At 38.7% G+C, this 25,733-nt stretch overlaps 1 protein-coding gene across 1 annotated transcript in view; it reads left to right on the plus strand.

Moving 5' to 3' along the window:
- The window catches only part of LOC138852792 (uncharacterized), a 101,679-nt gene that overhangs the window by 7,680 nt on the left and 68,266 nt on the right, over positions 1-25,733 (plus strand). The window contains exons 4-5 of the mRNA XM_070085681.1: positions 3,805-3,964; positions 7,362-7,505. Of these exons, the coding sequence (XP_069941782.1) occupies positions 3,805-3,964; positions 7,362-7,505 (304 nt within the window). The remainder of the gene's footprint in view (positions 1-3,804; positions 3,965-7,361; positions 7,506-25,733) is intronic.

The following is a 25,733-nucleotide window of genomic DNA, read 5'->3' on the forward strand; positions in this document are numbered from 1 at the left end:
ACAGGTGAAAGAGGACTTTCCATTGCCATACCAAATTTCTGAGTGTAAAACTTATCATTAAATACAAATTTTGCATCAACAATGCAAAGTTTAATAAGTTTAATGATGGTAGGAACTGGTAATGGTAAATAATAATTAACGAGTTCTTCAGATAAGAAACTTAATAAATCATCAACAGAAACTTTCGTAAACAAGGAAGTAACATCAGAACTAACCATGTTAAAATCATTTAAGTCAGTCAAGGAGCTTAATTTTTCAACTAAATCTAAGTTGTTTTTAACATTAAAGTTAGAAATTTTACCAGCAATAAGGCTCAAAATGTCGACAAGCCAATTGGATAATTTATACGAAACTGATCCAATGGAGCTAATAATTGGTCTGACTGGATGATCTGCTTTGTGTGTTTTTATTAGTCCATACATGTAAGGTAAAGATGGATTAGTGGAAGTAAATTGTTTAATTAATTCATCTTTGCCTTTTAGTAGAAGATTTATTGTTTTATTGAAACTGCTGTTAACGGTTTCTAAGGGATTCTTTCTAAGTTTAGAATAGGTTTGGTATCATCTAAGAGATAATTCATTTTTTCTTGGTAATCATTTTCTTTCATAATTACTACTGCATTGATTTTGTCTGCTTTGGTAAGGCACAAATTTTTATTATTATTAAGTGTATCATAAGACTTAAAGAATCTTTGAGGGCAATTGGTGAAATTAATATTAGTAAGGGAATGGTATATAGCTCTATGTTATAACAAAATATTCCCAATTGCCCTCAAAGATTCTTTAAGTCTTATGATTCACTCAATAATAATAAAAATTTGCGCCTTACCAAAGCAGACAAAATAAATGCAACAGTAATTATGAAAGAAAATGATTACCAAGAAAAAATGAATAATCTCTTAGATGATACTGAAACCTATTCTAATCTTAGAAAGAATTCCTTAGAAACCGTTAACAGTAATTTCAATAGAACAATAAAACTTCTACTAAAAGGCAAAGATGAATTAATTAAACAATTTACTTCCACTAATCCATCTTTACCTTACATGTATGGACTAATAAAAACACACAAACCAGGGAATCCAATCAGACCAATTATTAGCTCCATAGGGTCAGTTTCGTATAAATTATCCAAATGGCTTGTTGACATTTTGAGCCCTATTGTTGGTAAAATTTCTAACTTCAATGTTAAAAACAACTTAGATTTAGTTGATAAATTAAGCTCCTTAACTGACTTAAATGATTTTAACATGGTTAGTTTTGATCATACTTCCTTGTTTACGAAAGTTCCTGTTGATGATTTATTAAGTTTCTTATCTGAAGAACTCGTTAATTATTATTTACCATTACCAGTTCCTACCATCATTAAACTTATTAAACTTTGCATTGTTGATGCAAAATTTGTATTTAATGATAAGTTTTACACTCAGAAATTTGGTATGGCAATGGGAAATCCTCTTTCACCTGTTCTTAGTAATCTATACATGGAATTTTTTGAAACAAGGTTGCTTAACACAATCCTCCCTAATAGAGCAAAATGGTTCAGATATGTCGATGATATCTTATGTCTTGTGCCCAAGAATGTAGACATACACCATTTCCTTGGCAAATTAAATAGCTTAGCCAATTCTAGAAACTTTACTGTTGAGTTTGAGGAAAATAACTCATTACCTTTTCTAGATGTTTTAATTATTAGGAGTAATAATGAATTCAAATTTAAAATTTACAGAAAATCTACAAATATCTGTTCCTATGTACACTATTATTTTTCCCATCAAGATAAAGTTAAACTGTCTGTTTTCTCATCAATGTTTTTGAGAGCTTTACGTATTTGTAGTCCAGAGTTCATACATGAAGAAATATCCAAAATTTTTGAAATAGCCAATGATGTGAAATACCCGAAAAATGTAATTGATAAATCATTTATAATTGCTAGAAATACTTTTTACAGCGCAATAAGGGACAACCAACCTTATTCAACTAAAAATATGTTGGTTCTCCCTTACCATGAAAACTTGGTTGATATGCCTTCTCTTCTTAAGACTTTTAATATTAAAGTTGTATTTAAAAATCTTGATACAGTAAAAAAAAAATTTTGATAAAGAATTCCCCCCAAAATGCTGACGGATGTGTTTATAAGATTTCTTGTAAAATTTGCGATAAAGTTCATTACGGTCAAACTGGTAAAAGTCTCGAACTTAGATTAAAATAACATAAATATAGCATTAGAACTGGACAAGATTCCAATGCTCTATTTATTCACGGGAGAGATTTTAACCATCCAATTGATTTTCAAAAAGTTGAGAAAGTTGTATCAAGCAAGTCCATGGTTGACAGAAATATAATTGAATCATGTTTCATAAAAAGCAGTTTTGAAAATAATATGAATATTTCCTTAGGTTTATATAAATTAGATTCATTTATAATTAATAAAATTTGGTTAGAGTTTTATAATACATTGGACAAATAATAAACCTTATTTCTTGGATAGAATAATTTGTTAGTGGGATGTCGTGAGGACCTGTCTAGTTGTACCAGAGGACCTACTGCAGTGTTCCTCTTTTCTTATGAGTCCGGTATTGTTGCGCGTCAGGTGTTTCTTTGTTGTGGGAGTTGACTGTGAGGTGTGATCTAAGCCCTTTAATTGTCTTCCTTTGATGTATTACTATCATAGTTCCTTGACAATGTGAGTAGTCACGAAAGCGCTTGGAATTTCACTACTCTTTCACAGTGGTTGTTTTGCAATATATATATATATATATATATATATATATATATATATATATATATATATATATATATATATATATATATATATATATATATATATATATATATATAATTCTTTTTATAGCACCAGTAATTGGCAGTGTTTTGGTCTACCGACGATGTCTTTTTTGCAACAATGGAGAAGCTGGGGTCCAGTTCATTCATAAACGAACCTTAACCTCATTTGCCCATCTTGCGGACACCTTATTAACAGGTGATATTCAGTTTTATTTTTATATGAGAAATGCATGTGTAACCATTTTGAACTTTAACCAATGATAATACTAACTAATGAATACTTAAGTAAATAATGCATGGTATAGATCTAGTTGAAAAATTATCTTAAGAATAAGTATATGATTATAATGAGAAATGTATTAACAAACATTATCTCTTATAAAGATTTACATAATTTTTTTTTATTTGAAAGTTTGAAATTTCATGCCATTTTTCAGGAGAAAACACTAACGAATTTTACATATTGTTCAGATGATTTACACAACTTCATGGGGCACACGATACATTTCGCAGTCATTCGATATTTTCCATTCACTGACTACATGTCACAAACCGGCCAGGCAGGAAGCCTGGTAATTTTCAGAGACTGTGTTAGCGCCAGATTGGTTTCCATCCTGTCTACTGAACTCAATTGCAGGTAGGCAATTAAACTTATGTTGTCTTTAAAATTCATGCAAGGAACTTTGAATGATTTTCGAAGAGAATATAGTGTGATTATTATTTTTGGAAATATGTATCCAGTAACAAGCAAGAATACACTCTACAGGACTGAACCTACGACGGTCTGGAGTGTTGAGACTCTCTGATCGTGGGTTCTATTCCCGCGCGTGGTATGGTTTGTTTGCAATCGTGTCATTACGATTTCGTGAGTCATGCCTACGAAAGTACTTTCCAGGAAAAAATACATTGAGTTTCAAGGGAAATTCTGTGCCACAAACTATAAGAAGACGAAAGTATGACAAGAGAGATGGGTGGGTTGATTGTATTTTCTTGGACTTTACGAAAGCTTTCGACACAGTTCCACACAAGAGATTAGTACAAAAGCTCGAGGATCGGAGTGGAATAACAGGGAAGGCACTGCAATGGATCAGAGAATTCCTGAGAGGAAGGCAACAACTAGTCATGGTACGTGACAAGGTGTCAGAGTGGGCGCCTGTGACGAGCGGGATTCCACAAGTGTCAGTCCTACGACCGGTGCTGTTTCTGGTATATGTGAATGACATTACGGAAGGGATAGATTTAGAAGTATCCCTGTTTGCAGACGAGGTGAAGGTAAGCAGGACTACAAAGGGTTTCTGGATAGGCTGCAAGACTGTTCCAGCTACTGTCTCCTGGAGTTCAACCCCACCAAGTGCAAAGTTATGGAGATTGGGAAGGGCGAACAAGACTGCAGACAGAGTACATGCTAGGGGGGCCAAAGACTGCAAAACTCACTCAAGGAAGATGATCTTGGAGTGAGTATAATACTGAGCACATCTCCTGCAGCAGAATATGGATTTCTGACTAGCCCGAGAACAGCGTTTCGGTATGTCAGTAAAGAATCATCCAAGACTCTGTACACCGTGTACGTCAGGCCCATACTGGAGTATGCAACACCAGAATGGAACCCATATCTAGTCAAACACGTCAAGAATAAGAGAAAGTGCAAAGATTTGCAACAAGACTAGTCCTGGAGCTAAGGAGTATGTCCTTCGGGGAAACGTTAATGGAAATCAGCCTGACGAGACTGGTGAACAGGAGGGACAGGGGTCACATGATAACGAAATATAAAATACTGAGAGGAATTGACAAGGTGGACAGGGACAGGACGTTTCAAAGATGGAACACAGCAACAAAGCGTCACAACTGGAAGTTGAAAACTCAGATGAGTCACAAGGATGTTAGGAAGTACTTAGACAAAAGAAATAGCTTTCATTGAAGAAAACTTAACCAAGACCTGTTCCAAGAAGTGATTTTTTTTTTTTTTTTTTTTTTTTTTTTTTTTTTTTTTTTTTTTTTTTTTGCAAACACCAAGATCTATCGGCCATCTTTCAAAGAGCTGGCACTGATCAGAAAGCTTGTGGTAGCGAAATACAAATTTCATGAGAGATTTTCACATAGGTGATGAGCTCAATAAAGGCTCAAGCTTGAAGTTTCTTTTATTCTATGTTTTTGTCACAACTTTTCCTTCGTCTCAGTAAGAAAAGTTGAATATTTTGAAGTGAAATTTTTGCATCTTGACTTTCCAGAATGGCAAAAATAACATGAGAAGTAATTAAATACTGTTGTTCGGTGTGTTTCTGTTCTCTAAAAGAATATAATTCCAATCTCTGTTATTATGAGCTTGTCTCTGTTCAATAGTACAGTAAGAGCCACGCGTGTCATTCAGGCAGTTACTGTCTTGCCAGAAGAAGGCTCGCATCTCAGTTCAGATGGCCCTCTGACCCACAACATTCTCACTACCGCTGTACTTCCCACCTCTAACACTCAAGACCGCCTAATTGGTTTCTCTGAGTTCCTTCAAAAGTGTTACCTTGTTCATACTTCAACAACACAACTATTATCCAAAATTTTAAACATAGACGCTCTTTTAAAATCTACGATATGATGTCTGTAATATTGCCCACCACATATTCTGGTTTGATGATTTCGCCAGGTATGAAAATGAAATTAATAATTCTTGCTCTTGCCAGTACTCTCTCCAGTCTAACGTTCAGTATACAAACCGTTAGAACTCAAAACCTCTTGTACCTCCTATTTCCATTTATTATTTTCTTGGGTGACCCTTACCCATCCAGTCCTCTTCCCCAGATTTTTATACCCTCTGTACCCTCCCAGTAACTCAAAATTGTTTTATTTTCTATAAATGTTGCAAACTACTCATAACAACTCCTACTCAGAAGAATTAAAATTTTAATCATTCCATACCTTCTCAAATCTACAAAGCTCTGAATTCTCTCCATAATATTCTCACAACACATTGTCCTGAAACAGAACATCACTGTTACACAAATAACCCGCACATGCAAGAGAGGAGATTACAACGACGTTTCGGTCTGACTTGCACCATTTAAATGATCCAAGTTGGACCGAAACGTCGTTGTAAGCTCCTCTCTTCTATGTGCGGGTTATTTGTGTATCGTTCCAGTCACGGTATTGTGCGTTTTTTTATTCTTTAGAACATCACTGTTTCAAGCCTCCTCCTGGCTGTAGTTACAACCCAAGCTTCACACTAACATAACACTGTTGGAAGCACTATTCTCAGGTACACTTCCCAGTTCGCTGCCATAGATAAATTTCTGTCTCCAAAGATGCCCCACTGCACCACCCACCTTTTTTTCCTTATTTTTATTCTACAGTTCAACTCATCTTTCGAAGACCCATGTACTGACAAGTTCACCCCAAATTCTGCAAGCAGTTACTGCCATCAAACTTCCCTACTCCATAACGATATCCAATTTTTAATTTACTATACTTTTTTCTCTCAGAACACTGGTCTTTCCTAAGAGCTTTACTATCTACATAAAATCTATTTATTGTTTATAGTTATTTACTTGCAATTGCAAATTCTACCCCCATTGCATCTCTGATCAGCAGTGTATCAGAAAACAACAGTAAAAGATTGGAGAGAAGGTTACTGTGAAACTTAATTAAGTTATTCATTGGTTTGCATTTCTGCCACATTGACTAACGTGCCTCTCAAGTTTATATTCCTCATCATAATATTGCTTGGAAAAGAAAAATAACTTTATTATGTATGTTGGAGTGTACAAGGTACACTACATGTACACTCCTTGTACACTCCATCGTGTACCTTGTACACGATGCAGTGTACAAGGTACACTACATGTACACTCCTTGTACACTCCATCGTGTACCTTGTACACGATGCAGTGTACAAGGTACACTACATGTACACTCCTTGTACACTCCATCGTGTACCTTGTACACGAAGCAGTGTACAAGGTACACTCCATCGTGCAGGATTGTTGAATAAAACAGTTATTAAACTTGTTCTCAAGGTAATTCCTGCGAGTAGTGTTCTGTTTGCTAATGTTGCTATTCCAGTTTGTAGTGATCTCAGGTCTAGTTTTTCTTCTTAAACTTAACATTCTCTTTAAAATACATGTAATATCGTTAACCTCAATCTTGTATTTTTCTCAAGTACTACATTAATATACATGAAGTGCAATTCAATAAAATTTGCTCCCATTCTCGCAAAGACCAAATTACAAGAATATAAAATCAATTGATCACGTTTGGTTCTATCTAAGATGTGAAACAATAATTGAAAGAAACACCACTCCACTTTAAATATTGCCTCTGGTACTCTAACTATATTTATAATAATTAGACACATGTGCAACTTCTGGGTATGTTTAATTATAGAAATTTTGCCATCCAGTGGTTTTACCAATACAAAACAAGTACATAATATGAAGACGAGGTTATTAAACCCTCAGCCTAGTATTAGATAATGGGCGCCTACAAATTAAAGATACCCGGATGTTACACATGTATCTAATTTTTCATCTTCTATACTGTATACCGTTCATATACAATATTCGTAATAATTTACTTATTTCCACTACACAGCATGGAGATTCGAGAGATTCCTGAACGCATCTGGGGCACTGAAAAGAATGGTTACTTCAATGGCATGTTGGGGAACTTTCAACGAGAAGAGATCGACATTGGTGGGCCTCTGGGATCAATAGAAGAACGAATGAAGGTTATGGAGTTTGCCAGTGCATTCAAATCTGATGTGATAAGCTTAGTGTCTTTACAGCCAACACCCCTGCCACAACACCTGTCTATAATAAGACCTTTTACTGGTGGGTCTCATTTTTTTTTTTTGGTCATTAATATTTTTTAATTGCAAAAAAGTCGATAATTTAGTTCAAAAATATGAGATGGTACAAAAGTTCTGAAATCAGTAATGATTTTTATGCAATCTGATTTAAACTATAATTTGGTTAATTAGTTCCTCACTCTACTCACTTTCTAGCGTTTTTCTTATATATTTTCCAGCATGTCAGTGTAACTTACCTCTTGTCTGCTTTGTAATACTAATTAAAACTAGTTTAATTATCCTATTTGAAATTTAAATATTTCAAACAAGTTTTGTTTTATATAGACAATAGAATTATAATCCGAAAAAGCTTTACGCTCTCGACAAGGCCTACCAAATTTTAAAAATTTGGATATGAAAAAATATCCAAATATCCCACTGAAAAATATTATTAAACCTAGCTTAACATCTAATTGAATATTTAGAAAAAAAAGGAAATTGCAGGACGACAAATAATTCCAGAGAACAGGTCACCGGTTAATACTTACATCACAAATCTCACACTTTCCTTTATTCAATACTCGCTTCACTGTATGGAATTAGATCTATGAGACAAGTGTCACCATGGAACTCTCCACCTACTAAATAAATCCATTTTTGGCTACTTCTGTCATTTTTTTTTTATATATAATTTCAGTGAATGATTTATTTACAGTTGATGTTAAATTGAATCTCATATGGAATTTAGTGATAATAAAATGTGATTGTAACCCTTTTGATACTGCCGTTTCCCTCTTAACATGCGATTCCTTACTTAAATATAATTTCAAACAAATGTAATAATAATAATAATAATAATAATAATAATAATAATAATAATAATAATAATAATAATAATAATAATAATAATAATAATAATAATAACAATAACAATAGCAATAATAATAATAATAATAATAATAATAATAATAATAATAATAATAATAATAGTAATATCTTTATTTCTACAAGTACATGTACAAGATATAGAGGCCTAGCTGACATCAATGATATACTACTATATAGAAAGCCGCTTGTTATGCAGAGCATTTCGGGAAAATTAAGTCAATTTTGTCCCAGGATACAACCCACACCAGTCGACTAACACCCAGGTACTCATTTTATTGATGGGTCAACATGGACAACCGGTGTAAGGAAGCACGCTCAATGTTTCCACCCTTGGGAATGGAACCCGGAGCCTCGGCGTGTGAAGGGAGAGCTTTTACCACCAGGCCACGGGCCTGAAACAGTTCAGAGAGGCAATGAAGAGTAATTGTATGGACATTAATGTATCAATGTCTTCATCAAAAATGGCAAATTAGTACTTACATAGCCCAAAACAATTGCAACTTCCCACCACCTCTACTGTTTAATTCATTTGGTAAAAATGGTCTCTATCCGCCTAGTAACAAAACCTATATTAAGGCAGATACACTTAAACTTGAAGTTTGAAGCCGCTCAGATGTGGTATTCTCAATTTATCACATGAAAAACATATCCAAACTTTTAAGGAATTTAGCAAACTGGTTCTTTCGTATCCAATACAGTTCCATAGGAAGTTTTTAATAGACAAACACAGTGTTTGATCAATGAAGACAATGGGAAATTATTCTGAAATTGTTGCAGTGATTTTTTTTTCAATATGGGCAATTTAAAGATAACATTATCCAAAATTAACAGATAATTTTCTTTCTGCAAAACCCACCATTATTGAAAAGTTTGTAGCTGATCAGAAGGAACATTCTCCAGCTTCCATTTTGTTTTTATTCACTATGTTAGTAAAGTAGACTTTTATCGACTTAGAGAATATAATTCACCTCATATAGACTTTAGTCGTTATACATTAAAACCATTTGAATGAGCCATATAATAAGTATTTCACATAAATAATACCACACTATTTTTTAATTATTATCACAAATTAGCACCTATAGTATATATATATATATATATATATATATATATATATATATATATATATATATATATATATATATATATATATATATATATATATATATAATGGTACACCAGCGTTAAAAATTTGAAACCGCTTGGTTAGACTTTCTCAATAAACTGACAAAAGATCACTTGTCTATCCTAATGGATTAATGAACCTTCCACTTGTTATTCTGCAACTATTTTAAAAATTGAAGCCGGCCGGATCTAGCGTTCCAAATTATAAACAAAAAACCTCGAAGGAAACAAAACTATTCAAAAAAGTGTACCGAAGTTGTTTACCGGTTCTCATATAGCACAAGAAAATGTAGCATTTAAGTTTTCAGTAAGAATTTGCAACTTAGAAAAGCCAGAATAACATAAAGTTTAAATATTTTTGGAAGTTTCTTGTTCGTAGTTTTATTATCTTTCAAGATTTTTACAAGTTACAATAAAGAAAATATTTATATTTCTTAAGACACGAATTAGCAAATCTTTCAAATACTAGCAGACAAGAACAGATGATGAGCTAAAGAAAGATATAACAAACTGACGTCACTCACCTCATTAAAACAAACTGACGTCACTCACTTCATTAAAACAAACTGACGTCACTCACTTCATTAAAACAAACTGACGTCACTCATTCATTAAAACAAACTGACGTCACTCACTTCATTAAAACAAACTGACGTCACTCACTTCATTAAAACAAACTGACGTCACTCACTTCATTAAAACAAACTGACGTCACTCACCTCATTAAAACAAACTGACGTCACTCACTTCATTAAAACAAACTGACGTCACTCACTTCATTAAAACAAACTGACGTCACTCAATTCATTAAAACAAACTGACGGCACTCACTTCATTAAAACAAACTGACGTCACTCACTTCATTAAAACAAACTAACGTCACTCACTTCATTAAAACAAACTGACGTCACTCACTTCATTAAAACAAACTGACGTCACTCACTTCATTAAAACAAACTGACGTCACTCGCTTCATTAAAACAAACTGACGTCACTCACTTCATTAAAACAAACTGACGTCACTCACTTCATTAAAACAAACTGACGTCACTCACTTCATTAAAAGAAACTGACGTCACTCACTTCATTAAAACAAACTGACGTCACTCACTTCATTAAAACAAACTGACGTCACTCTCTTCATTAAAACAAACTGACGTCACTCGCTTCATTAAAACAAACTGACGTCACTCACTTCATTAAAACAAACTGACGTCACTCACTTCATTAAAACAAACTGACGTCACTCACTTCATTAAAACAAACTGACGTCACTCACTTCATTAAAACAAACTGACGTCACTCACTTCATTAAAACAAACTGACGTCACTCACTTCATTAAAACAAACTGACGTCACTCACTTCACAAAAACAAACTGACGTCACTCACTTCATTAAAACAAACTGACGTCACTCACTTCATTAAAACAAACTGACGTCACTCACTTCATTAAAACAAACTGACGTCACTCACTTCATTAAAACAAACTGACGTCACTCACTTCATTAAAACAAACTGACGTCACTCACTTCATTAAAACAAACTGACGTCACTTACTTCATTAAAACAAACTGACGTCACTCACTTCATTAAAACAAACTGACGTCACTCACTTCATTAAAACAAACTGACGTCACTCACTTCATTAAAACAAACTGACGTCACTCACTTCATTAAAACAAACTGACGTCACTCACTTCATTAAAACAAACTGACGTCACTCACTTCATTAAAACAAACTGACATCATTCACTTCATTAAAACAAACTGACATCATTCACTACATTAAAACAAACTGACGTCACTCACTTCATTAAAACAAACTGACGTCACTCACTTCATTAAAACAAACTGACGTCACTCACTTCATTAAAACAAACTGACATCATTAACTTCATTAAAACAAACTGACATCATTCACTTCATTAAAACAAACTGACGTCACTCACTTCATTAAAACAAACTGACGTCACTCACTTCATTAAAACAAACTGACGTCACTCACTTCATTAAAACAAACTGACGTCACTCACTTCATTAAAACAAACTGACATCATTCACTTCATTAAAACAAACTGACGTCACTCACTTCATTAAAACAAACTGACATCATTCACTTCATTAAAACAAACTGACGTCACTCACTTCATTAAAACAAACTGACGTCACTCACTTCATTAAAACAAACTGACATCATTCACTTCTTTAAAACAAACTGACGTCACTCACTTCATTAAAACAAACTGACGTCACTCACTTCATTAAAACAAACTGACGCCACTCACTTCATTAAAACAAACTGACATCATTAACTTCATTAAAACAAACTGACGTCACTCACTTCATTAAAACAAACTGACGTCACTCACTTCATTGAAACAAACTGACATCATTCACTTCATTAAAACAAACTGACGTCACTCACTTCATTAAAACAAACTGACGTCACTCACTTCATTAAAACAAACTGACGTCACTCACTTCATTAAAACAAACTGACGTCACTCACTTCATTAAAACAAACTGACGTCACTCACTTCATTAAAACAAACTGACGTCACTCACTTCATTAAAATAAACTGACGTCACTCACTTCATTAAAACAAACTGACATCATTCACTTCATTAAAACAAACTGACGTCACTCACTTCATTATAACAAACTGACGTCACTCACTTCATTAAAACAAACTGACATCACTCACTTCATTAAAACAAACTGACGTCACTCACTTCATTAAAACAAACTGACGTCACTCACTTCATTAAAACAAACTGACGTCACTCACTTCATTAAAACAAACTGACGTCACTCACTTCATTAAAACAAGCTGACATCATTCACTTCATTAAAACAAACTGACGTCACTCACTTCATTAAAACAAATTGACGTGACTCACTTCTTTAAAACAAACTGACGTCACTCACTTCATTAAAACAAACTGACGTCACTCACTTCATTAAAACAAACTGACGTCACTCACTTCATTAAAACAAACTGACGTCACTCACTTCATTAAAACAAACTGACGTCACTCACTTCATTAAAACAAACTGACGTCACTCACTTCATTAAAACAAACTGACATCATTCACTTCATTAAAACAAACTGACGTCACTCACTTCATTAAAACAAACTGACGTCACTCACTTCATTAAAACAAACTGACGTCACTCACTTCTTTAAAACAAACTGACGTCACTCACTTCATTAAAACAAACTGACGTCACTCACTTCATTAAAACAAACTGACGTCACTCACTTCATTAAAACAAACTGACATCATTCACTTCATTAAAACAAACTGACGTCACTCACTTCATTAAAACAAACTGACGTCACTCACTTCATTAAAACAAACTGACGTCACTCACTTCATTAAAACAAACTGACGTCACTCACTTCATTAAAACAAACTGACGTCACTCACTTCATTACAACAAACTGACGTTACTCACTTCATTAAAACAAACTGACGTCACTCACTTCATTAAAACAAACTAACGTCACTCACTTCATTAAAACAAACTGACGTCACTCACTTCATTAAAACAAGCTGACTTCACTCACTTCATTAAAACAAACTGACGTCACTCACTTCATTAAAACAAACTGACGTCACTCACTTCATTAAAACAAACTGACGTCACTCATTTCATTAAAACAAACTGACGTCACTCACTTCATTAAAACAAACTGACGTCACTCACTTCATTAAAACAAACTGACGTCACTCATTTCATTAAAACAAACTGACGTCACTCATTTCATTAAAACAAACTGACGTCACTCACTTCATTAAAACAAACTGACGTCACTCACTTCATTAAAACAAACTGACGTTACTCACTTCATTAAAACAAACTGACGTCACTCACTTCATTAAAACAAACTGACGTCACTCATTTCATTAAAACAAACTGACGTCACTCACTTCATTAAAACAAACTGACGTCACTCACTTCATTAAAACAAACTGACGTCACTCACTTCATTAAAACAAACTGACGTCACTCATTTCATTAAAGACCAAAACATTCCACTAAGACATATCAACTTAGAAAGACAGGAAAAACAGACACAAAGTCAGTGTAATTTGATACTTCATTGACCACGTTTCGCCCACACAGCTGACTTTATCAAGTTTGTGACTTGATAAAGCCCACACTGTGGGTTTTATAAAGTCGCGTTTACTGTATTCATTCTTCTGCATTGTACTGTATTTGTATTTATTTTTTTCAAAGTGTCGGTGTTTTATACTATTTATCACCAACTTTTAAAACGCTATGTCAACTGGAAGAGACTTTCACATCTTAACATATAAATGTCATTATTTAATGTTTTTAAATATCTTCAACAGAACTGCCAATTGTCATTCACTCAAATGAATATTTCTTGTATTTAAAATTCACCATCGTTTAAGGTTACAATCCAATCAGAAGAAATGTTATTGTTTTCCAGATATTCCATTGGAAATCAATTCACAAAATTAAGTAAATTAACCGTTCATTGACAAAGATAATATATCTGAGATCATTAGAAAAGTTTGAAGACAAACAGGAGAAGCAATCTTCACTTATGGAATAAAACTCATTATTTAAAAGTTTTATCTATGATGGTAAGGCGAATTTTTTTTCACAACCTAAAGGCATAAAGAGTAATAGCATTCAGATGAGGTTGGCACCTACTTCTAAGCAGGTACTTCTAGGTAAGGGCAGTGGCACCTACTTCTAAGCAGGTACTTCTAGGTAAGGGCAGTGGCACCTACTTCTAGGTAGATGCAGCTTCACCTACTTCTAGATAGGTGCAGTGGCACCTACTTCTAGGTAGGTGCAGTGGCACCTACCTCTACATAAGTGCAGTGGTACCTGTCTCTAGATAAGTGCAGTGGCACCTTCTTGTACTTAAGATACACCAGAGTTGAAAGTCGGAATTTCATCAAGAGTTTTTTTTCAAATTATTACACGTAACTCACAACCATGCAGTGTGTACATAAAGTTGATCAGGGAGCGCCGGCACTTCCGAACACCTACATACCCTTTACCTAATTACAGTACATCAGCACTTAGAGTAATTTGAAGTCGATCAGATGAGGCTTTCTTAAGAAAACTTTGAAGAACTTAAAAATATTATGTGGCTCGGTTAATGATTTCCCTTTCGTTCTATCTAATAATAACTCATATATATATATATATATATATATATATATATATATATATATATCTATATATATATATATATATATATATATATATATATATATATATATATATATATATATATATATATATGTGTGGAGGAGGTCTTGTTTACATCTGTGATCGGCCGGGGTCGTGGGTTGGGGAAGGAAGTGGCCGCCCACGACACGGTCATTGGATGGTGAACAGAACACCTCGGTTAATAGTGTGAGCATGGTGATTAGTGTGCCAAATGGCGAGGGTTTTTTTCTAAATGGAACAATAAGTGTATAACAATTAGCAAAAGTTAGTCAGTGATGTGCGTCTTGTGCGAACACACAGGGCCACTCCCTCCCCCCTCCCCCATCCCAGATCCCCTCCCCTCATCCCAGCCTAGGCCCACTGACTTCCTGACCAAGGGTGTTGCCGTTTAGTGCCCCACCAATTTCAAGTTCCGCCGCTCGCTACTCCCCCACCCTCATCCCCCATGCATCCATGCTGCCCTTCACCCGTCACCCCACAGCTGGCGCCCTCCCACCCCCACGATATCAGCAATGTCACAAGTAGCAGGAATCTTCACGACAGAGCCAAAGCTGTCGTTCACTCACAGGGAATGTGCACTCACCCACATCTGGCAACATCCGTGCACACAATAGATGTCTAGGCTCCAGGAGAGCTCCAAATGAGAACAACCAACAGCCTCCCCCAGCAGACAGGGCTGACAGCTACCGTGACTTCACCTCTACAGAGGACCTCAAATCTGCAATCAAATTAACATCCACCAGGACTCTGACACACATCCCCAAAGCAGCTCGCCCTCAAGCTGCTAGCAAATTCACTGACCTTCTGAAGAAAGTCAACGATGCTCCTTCAAACAACAGATCCTGGCACAACTTGCTGCTTTTTGGCAATGCCTGTTTGGCTGTCCCACCAAGGAGGGACAAGTCACTAGCAACACATGTTATTAGGGCAATAAATGCATTCCCAAGGGATGACAACCTCGTCCGTCTCCCCCCTAGGGCGACAAACACCCGCCGGGCAAATGCCAACAACAGGACACCCGACACCTCAAAAATCAGAGCCCAAATTAGCAAAAAAATAGAAGAGGGTAATACTATTGGAGCTTTGAGACTTATAACCAGTGAGGATACCATCGCTCCCAAGGACGTCAGCACGGCGCAAGCTCTGAAGGACAAACATCCACCCAGGGCTCCCAGTACCAACATTGACCTCCCTGACATTGCAGCAGGCGAAGAACATCTAACCTTACAGGATGCTGATGTGTATAAAGCTGCTATGTCATTTCCACAGGGTTCAGCAGGAGGTTTCACCGGTTTAAGGCCTCAACACTTAAAAACAAATACTCAATCCAGCACTTGGTGAGGTTTCAGAGAGGCTGCTGTCTGAACTCACCAAATTTTCCAACCTGTGCCTGGCTGGCGGTGTCCCAGAGGCCATCAGACCCTTTTTCTTTGGTGCCTCATTGTGTGCCCTCCGGAAAAAGGATGGCGGAATCAGGCCCATTGCAGTGGGTAACACCCTTCGGCACCTAGTCGCCAAGGCTGCAGTAAGAAGGGTGAGTCAAGAGGCTGCTGCAATGCTGAAACCAACTCAGCTCGGTTTCGGCGTTCAACAGGGCTGTGAAGCAGCTGCCCACGCAGCACGAGTATATATCAAAAACATGTCCTATGAAAAAGCCTTGGTCAAATTGGACTTTGCCAATGCTTTCAACTCAGTCAGAAGGGATGCTGCTCTCCAAGCAGTTTATAGAAACTTCCCTTCCCTTTATACCTTCATAGAATCGTGTTATAGTGTGACTTCCAAACTATTGTTTGGGGACCATGAAATTGACTCGTGTGAGGGCGTGCAACAGGGGGACCCTCTCGCCCCCTTTCTATTTTGTTTGGTCATCAAGGAAGTCACGGAGGCACTCTCCAGCGAGCTCAATATCTGGTTCCTGGACGACGGTACCCTAGCTGGCACAACAGAATCTCTCCTGGAGGACATCAGTAAAATTAAAGACATGGGAGAAAGCCTGGGCCTTTCTTTAAACCCCTCCAAATGTGAAATAGTTTCTACCAATCAACAGATGATCCAGAATATTAGTACCGTTTTACCAGGAGCACGAGCCATTGATCCAGCCAATAGCACTCTCCTCGGTGCTCCTCTTGGGTCCAATGCCATCGATCTGATCCTAGGAAAAAAAGTCTCAGACCTCCGGATGATGGAAAGCAGGATGAAAGACATTGACACACACGATGCCTTCTACCTACTCACCAGGTGCCTGTCAACCCCAAAACTTACCTATTTTCTGAGATGCTCCCTAGCCTTCAGCAGTCCAAAACTCAAGGAATATGACTCTCTCCTGAAGGCCATGCTAGAGAGTGTATTGAATCTTTCCCTTGACGATGGACAGTGGTTGCAAGCCTCACTTCCGGTCAGGCATGGAGGGCTAGGAGTACGCAGATCCTCCCAGATTGCTCTACCAGCTTTCCTATCCTCTTCCATTGCATCAAACGAGTTGATAAGACAAATTCTTCCTGACACCCTCAGTGACTCAGCAGGAATAGAAGACCCTAGCTATGTCAGTGCCATCACCGAATGGGAGACTCTTGCTGCTCCAGCACCAAACCCTAGTGCAGCACTGGCTCACAAACAGTCAAGCTGGGATAGCCCAATTGCTGAAAAGGTGCTTGCCAACATGCTCAGGGCTGCAACATCAGATAGGGAGATTGCCCGTCTCCAGGCTGTGAGTGCACCTCACTCCGGGGACTTCCTCCAAACAGTTCCCATATCGGCAATGGGAACGCGACTCGACCCTAAGACCCTCCATATTGCAGTGGCTCTGCGCCTTGCTGCCCCAATTCACACAGAATATATGTGTATTTGCGGCGAAGTGCAAGCAGACCAATGCGGTCTACATGGTCTTAACTGTTCCAAAACCAAGGGCTGGCATGCAAGACACAATGAGGTCAACAACATCATTAAGAGAACCCTTGCTACAGCTGGATGCCCTGCCGAGAGGGAGCCACGATCACTTGCAGCAAACAATACCCACAACCCAGCAAACCGCCCCGACGGGATCACCATCTATCCTTGGAAGAATGGCAAGCTCTTAGCATGGGACTATACCTGTGTGTCCACACTGCCTGACACCTATATCCATCACAGTGTGGGGCGACAGGGAGGAGCTGCCGACCACAGGGAGGAGTACAAGATCAGCAAGTACAGGGACATTAGCCAACAGTATCAATTTATCCCAGTGGGATCAGAGACCTTGGGATCATGGGGAAAAAATGCCACACGTTTCCTTAAAGAATTGGGTTCCAGACTCATCGACACCACCAGGGACCCAAGGGCAGCCACTTTCATGTTCCAGCGCCTCAGCGTCGCCATCCAGAGGGGAAATGCTTGCTGCATACTTGGCTCACGTCCAGCCTCGGAGGAGCTGGAGGAAATTCATCATCTTTGATACATTGTGCCATTGTATTCATGTTTATGTTTTTTTCTGTAAATGTATTTTGTTTATTAATAAATGTTCACATAGAATAAAAAATATATAGGGGGTGGTAGGAGAAGAAAATATTCAAACAGCTCCGGGGAGAACCTTGAGTTTTCTCTGAGGTACGTTTATTGTCTTCTCTAAGGATGAGGGTCCCCATTCCAGCTATAGAGGTGGTACTTCCCTATATATATACATATATTATATATAATATATATATATATATATATATATATATATATATATATATATATATATATATATATACATCAACATTAATGAAAAAATATATCTTTAAAGGTATAAGACTAGGAGAGGCAAGTGTCGGTCATGCTTACAGCTTCGTTGTCTCAACTCGAATGGTTTCCTCGGCAAACACGGTAGTTGCCCTGGTTCAGGATGTCCTCCTGTGGAAAGTGATGATCCAGAGCCACCTCAGGCACCTGAACCCTCTCCAACAGATTTCATCTCATCAGACAATCTCTTGGAAGCAATTAAAGCAACAGGTACCAGGACACTCACACATATTCCCAAAGCAGCCCGTCCACACGCAGCTGGGAAACTTACAGACCTCCTGAAAAAAGTAAACGATGGTTCCACTATCTTAAATGCTCCACCAACCATCAAGGCATGGCACAACTTGCTACTTTTTGGCAATGTCTGCTTAGCTGTGCCGGAAAGAAGGGGAAAGAGGCTAGCCTCAATGATAATTAAATCCTTAAGAGATTTTCCTAGAGTTGATAACCTCATTCGCCTTCCCCGTCAACACAAAAAAGGGAGAGGCAGAACCCCCACTCACTCTACTGACAGTGAAAAAGTCAGAGTCCAGGTGAGCAAGAAAATTGAAGAGGGCAACACAGTGGGGGCAATAAGAATTATTACCAGTGAAGATACAGTTGCTCCCAGGGATGCTGACACGGCTGAAGCACTTAGAGGAAAGCACCCTGCCAGGGAAACCAGTGGCACCAACAGTTCCAACACCTCTGTCCCCACTATGGAACCATTGATAGTGGAAGACTCAGACATTTACAAAGCAATAATGTCGTTCCCATCTGGCTCTGCTGGGGGTTACACTGGAATAAGGCCACAGCATTTAAAGGAAATGGTTAATCCAGTTATTGGGGAAATTGCAGAGACACTGCTTTCAGAGATTACAAGGTTCGTCAACAATTCCTTGGCTGGTCTGATCCCTGATGAAATTAGACCTTTCTTTTTTGGTGCAACACTTTGTGCACTTAAAAAGAAGGATGGAGGAATTCGGCCAATTGCAGTAGGCAACACCTTACGCCGCCTCGTATCCAAAGCTGCTGTCCGAAGTATTCGTGCACAGGCAGCCATGATGCTTCAACCAAACCAGCTTGGCTTTGGGGTCTCTCAAGGAAGTGAAGCAGCGGTTCATGCAACAAGGGCGTATATCAACAACCTGCCTGAGGACAATGCAGTGGTAAAATAAGATTTCAAGAATGCGTTCAATCTCCTGAAAAGAGACGTGGTATTAGCAGCAGTACAAGAACATTTCCCTGGTCTCTTCCCTTTTGTTTCAGCTGGGTATAGCAAGGAATCAATGCTTCTCTTTGGAGAGCATGAAATTACATCATCGGAGGGTGTCCAACAAGGAGTTCCTCTTGCACCATTTCTCTTCTGTATGGCAGTTAGGGAAATCACAGTCAGACTGACCAGCGAGCTAAACATCTGGTTCCTAGATGATGGCACACTAGCAGGTACAAAAGAGTCCCTCCTACATGACCTTACACAGGTAATGACACGGGGACAGGAAATGGGTCTCATCCTGAATCCATCCAAATGTGAAATCATCTCAGTCAGTCAACAAGTGATAAATGCAGTGAGATCAAAACTACCAGGAGCAGCAGTCATTGCCCCCACAAATAGTGTCTTGCTAGGAGCACCTCTGGGAAGCAATGCCATTGACACAATTCTCAGGAAGAAATTGGAAGAGTTAAGGAGAATGGAACAACGAATAGGCAATCTGGACACCCACGATGCCTTGTACCTTCTCACAAAGTGCTTGAGTCTGCCCAGGTTGACATATTTCCTAAGATGTGCACCTTCATATGATAACCCTATACTGCACGAATATGACAGTATTCTGAGGCAGATTTTTACGTAAGTACTTAACCTTACTCTAGAAGACGGGCAGTGGAACCAAGCTACACTTCCAGTCAGACTAGGAGGCATTGGTGTCCGCAAGTCATCACAGATTGCGTTACCTGCTTTTCTGTCCTCGTGTATTGCATCCAGAGAGCTTGTAGCAGCGATTCTCCCTGAACATCTTAGGGACAAGATAGGAGTCCAGGACCAAAAATTCATTGACGGAGCAATAATCTGGGATAATCTAACGGGCTCTGGAGCCAGACCTGCTCCCCCCAACAACTACAAACAATCGCACTGGGATGGTCCAATAGTGGAAAATATTGCCTCAACAATGCTTCAGAGTGTGTCAGGGAAGGATAGAGCCCGCCTCCTGGCAGTGAGAGCCCCTCATGCTGGGGACTTTCTGTTGGCTGTTCCCAACTCCAGCCTTGGCACACGTCTCGACCCACAGACCATCCGCATCGGTGTTGCCCTTCGACTTGCCGCCCCTATTCTCGCCGAACACAGGTGTATTTGTGGCAGTGAAGCAGCAGACCGATTCGGGTACCATGGTCTTGTGTGCCGTAAATCCGAGGGAAAGATTGCAAGACATGAGGAGGTTAATAACATTATCAAGAGGAGCCTCACAACAGCTGGATGCCCAGCAGTAAGGGAGCCACCCCAACTATGCAGATCTGATGGCAGCCAGAAGCGTCCAGATGGTATCACCCTTCAAGCCTGGACAGATGGGAAGCAGGTGGTGTGGGACTATACATGTGCATCTACCTTGGCTGATACCTATCTCCAATACACCAGGGAGGAAGGAGGGGCAGCTGCCAGCTTCATGGAGTCCCAAAAGTCTAGAAAATATGGAGAACTTGCCCATCATTATATGTTTGTTCCCATAGGCTCAGAGACCCTTGGCTCATGGGAAAAGAGTGCATCTAAATTCCTTAAGGAGCTGGGAAAAAGACTCATCAGGGTAACTAGGGATCCCAGGGCAGCTAGTTTTCTGTTCCAGCGGCTCAGTGCGACTGTTCAAAGGGGTAATGCCTGCTGTATTTTGGGCACACGCCCCAGCTCTGAGGAGCTGGATGAGATTTTCGCCTTATAATCGGTGATACACACGTAACAACATGTACCGTATATGCCACCTTTATATCAATAATGTATCTCTTAAATCTTCTGTACCATATTATGTAATAAAATATTCCTATTAGTAAAAAAAAACAAATATGAAAAGATGGGGTGGTAGGGGAAGTGGAATATTCAAACGGCTTCAGGAAGAAATCCAAATATTTTTCCTTGAAGCCTTTTTATCCACTTCTCCGAGGCTATGAGTCCCACAATTTGCACCAGAGGTGGACCCCATCCTATAATAAAAAAAAATAAATATCTATATATATATATATCTATATATATATATATATATATATATATATATATATATATATATATATATATATATATATGTGTGTGTGTGTGTGTGTGTGTGTGTGTGTGTGTGTGTGTGTGTGTGTGTATAGAGAGAGAAGGAGAGAGGAAAGGTATGATATTTATTTAAAACAGCACGAGTGCTAGATGGTAAAAATTTCTTTATGAGATTAAAGATAACATAATTATACATAATAAAAAAAATGTTAGGTGTCAAAATGGAAAAAGTTTATAATGTGTAAGTAATTCGGTAAGATACAGAAAATAAAATTTCTTAAATTCTGATTTTGCGTTAGAAATTACCGCAAAAGAAACTTAATAATGTAGTCATTTACTGTTTGCAGGTAGCCTGTGGGTGGCAGTAGTGGCGAGTGTGGGAGCACTGAGCGTGACCCAGTGGTTGCTACACTGGGCCTGGAGGAAGGTGACAGGCATGCACGGGGTGAAGCTCGGCACTATAATCTTATGCAGCTGGGGTGCTCTCCTCAACCAGTCATCCCTTGTTCCCTCCTTCAGTACTTCAGGAAGAGTATGTCCTCAGTCTGCTGTAATAAAAATTGCTAGTGACGTAGCGAAGTTTATATATCTTTTTAGAAGGAGGTGTTGCGCTTACGCTAACTAAAGCTTTCCCTAATCTGGATGATAGTTACAAGGAAAGTTGTTATGTAATTTGAAGCGACATTTTGGGATGTTGAACAACGTAATATTGATTTGGTAAATCACGATACGGGTGCGGATCGAACTCACGGCAAACGAGTCGTAAAACTCCAGGCCAGTGAGTAAGCCACTTGGCCAGCTGGCTGCAATAAGATTCATCTAACTAGATATATTTATACCCCATAAGAAGGTTAGCATGAGCCAACACTATGACCACGAATGCAATTTTTTACAGATGAATCTCCCGCCAGCGTGAGTGTTTATGTGGTTTGTTGACAGTCGTGTCACAATAATTTCATGAGTCATTGATTTGGCAATATTAGTTCATTTCAATTGGCAAGATCATATTTTGAATGATTTGCAGAATTTTAGGGAGAAAGTAGAGAGCGAACTCAAAACTTTGAGCAACAGGTACAGTCTACAAGCTGCAGACTGAGTATTAAATGAAGTCTTATTGACATAAGATAAATATGAAGAAGGAAATTAGGATTGGTCTCCAGGAATTAATACAGCAACTCTAGTCTGGTCAGCCTACCTAAGGCGGGGAAATTGTCATTACATACAGTTGATTGGCTGACATATTTTATGACCTCATAGATAAAAAAAAACACCTTTTATTAGCAAGTAAATTAGTATCGTCATAGAGACATTGTTTGATAGCCAATCATATTTATTTCATTATAGTATTAGTCTTAAGACGCAGTTGCATTTTTGTACATTAATGAAAGATGAGGTGAATCGTAAAATTGATGAGAGGAAAAAAGTGAGTGGTACCCGAGGAGTCTGTGAAGAAAAAGAACTTTGTCCGTGAAAGCAAAGAGAGGAATGTATGAGAGTATAGTTATACCAACGCTCTCGTATGGGTGTGAAGCATGGGTTGCGAATGTTGCAACAAGGAGAAGGCTGGAGGCAGTGGAGATGTCTTGTCTGAGGGCAATGTGTGGTGTGAATATAATGCAAAGAATCCGTAGTTTGGAGATTAGGAGGAGGTGTGGGATTATCAAAACTATTATTCAGAGGGCTGAGGAAGGGTTGTTGAGGTGGTTCGGACATGTAGAGAGAATAGAACAAAACAGAATGACTTCGAGAGTGTATAAATCTGTAGTGGAGGGAAGGCAGGGTAGAAATCGGCCTAGGAGAGGTTGGAGGGAGGGGCTAAAGGAGGTTTTGTGTGCGATGGGCTTGGACTTCCAACAAGCATGTCTGAGCGTGATAGATAGGAGTAAATGGAGACAAATGGTTTTTAGGACTTGACGTGCAGTTGGAGTGTAACCAAGGTAACATTTATGAAGGGATTCAGGAAAACTGGCGGGCCAGACTTGAGTCCTAGTGATAGGAACTACAGTGTCTGTACTCTGATGGAGGGATGTTAATATTGCAGTTTTATAACTGTAGTGTAAGCACGCCTCTGCCGAGAAAGTGATGGAGTGGATAATGAAAGTTTTTCTTTTTTGGACCACCCTCCCTTGGTGGGAAACAGCCGAATACATTAATACATTAATGCTAGGGAATAGAGAAAGAGACTCAACAATTGTCTTGGTTTGTTACGTAGATTTATAATAAATAGTTTACAGTGACTCTGTCCAGCAGTGGAGAATTAAATAAAATTTAGAATTCAGGCTCGAAACATTTCAGACACTCCCAAGACAGGGAGCCAAGACCGGGTCACCATCTGGAAAAGAACCGGGCCGGGAGAGTACCGGCAAATAAAGAAGAAGAATGGCATGAGTAACGTGGTTTGCAGGCCATGGAAATCACTGCGTGCCCATGCTGCTAATTTACGGGGGATGGGGGGGGGGTAATTTCTCATAGGCGGCCTTATTCACAGAGGCGTCGTTAGGGGGGGGGGGCGGGGGTCGGGGGGTCGGGCCGCCCCAGGTGACACCATTTAGGGGGTGACACCAAAGAGCCTCTAAAGAACATAAGAAAGGAGGAACACTGTAGCAGGCCTGTTGGCCCATACTAGGCAGTGCTGCAGCAACATAAGAGAAAAATCCTTTGTTTTTATATAGTCTATTATATGATTACAGAGTACAAATATGCCTATATAGGGAAAAATCAATGACGCTATATGATAAACTACGATAAATCGATCATTTTATTTATGATGTTTTGGAAAAACCCTTAATCGCCCAGGCATCACAGTGGTGACGTGTACTTCGCTCAGTGGTGATGTGTACTTAGCTCAGTGAGGACGTTAGTGTACTCTCCTTGAGCAACTTTACCAGCAGCTTAAGGAAGACTTGAGGGTAGCGAAGATGGAGATACGGCGATTGACTGAGGAAAACAAGAGGATTCGTAGTAGTCCTCCTGTTTCGAGTCCTCAGGTCAAGAAGGGAAACTGGTCAGTGGCTGGACAGCATGGAACGAAGTTGACGATCAAGAAGACGAATGGAAAGGTAGAAACGATGAAGAAGAAAGAGACTGCTGTGGAAACATATAATGCATTCTCTGTGCTACCCGACGAATGTGAGTCGACTAAGATAAGATAAAATAAGATATTGTTCGGATTTTTAACCCCGGAGGGTTAGCCACCCAGGATAACCCAAGAAAGTCAGTGCGTCATCAAGGACTGTCTAACTTATTTCCAATGGAGTCCTTAATCTTGTCCCCCAGGATGCGACCCACACCAGTCGACTAACACCCAGGTACCTATTTGCTGCTAGGTGAACAGGACAACAGGTGTAAGGAAACGTGTCGAAATGTTTCCACCCGCCGGGAATCGAACCCGGGCCCTCCGTGTGTGAAGCGGGAGCTTTAGCCACCAGGCCACCGGGCCACCCAAAAAACGTCACGACGAACGACACCAAGGAAGGTAAGAATATTGTTGCTATTGGGGAGAGCCAGGTTAGGTACATGGATAGGGCATTCTGCTTGAAGGACAGGAGTAGGAGACAGAGGGTTTGCTTTCCTGGGGCTGGGATGGAGGATATTGTTAGCCGGCTTGACAACATCATGAATGGTAATGGGATCAATCCTATTATCTGCCTCAATGCTGGAGACAATGATGTAGGCAAGCATAGAAGTGAGGATTTAGTTAAAAAGTTCAGGACAGCAATAGACATAATTAGGAAGAAAGGGGGGGCGCCCTGTTATATGTGGCATTTTGCCAAGAACGGGTGTTGGAAATGAATATTTGTCCAGAGCAATTGTTATTAATTGTTGGCTGTTACAAAAAATGTGATATCTAATAAGCATAGAGATCTCCAGTGAATACTAGAAAGGACTGCCCTTCTAGCATCCAGCCTGTTACTGGGTTTTTGTAACAAGTACTCAGTATCCTTGTCCAATTAT

Source organism: Cherax quadricarinatus, chromosome 16, assembly GCF_038502225.1.
Source record: "Cherax quadricarinatus isolate ZL_2023a chromosome 16, ASM3850222v1, whole genome shotgun sequence".
Classification (NCBI taxonomy): Eukaryota; Metazoa; Arthropoda; class Malacostraca; order Decapoda; family Parastacidae; genus Cherax; species Cherax quadricarinatus.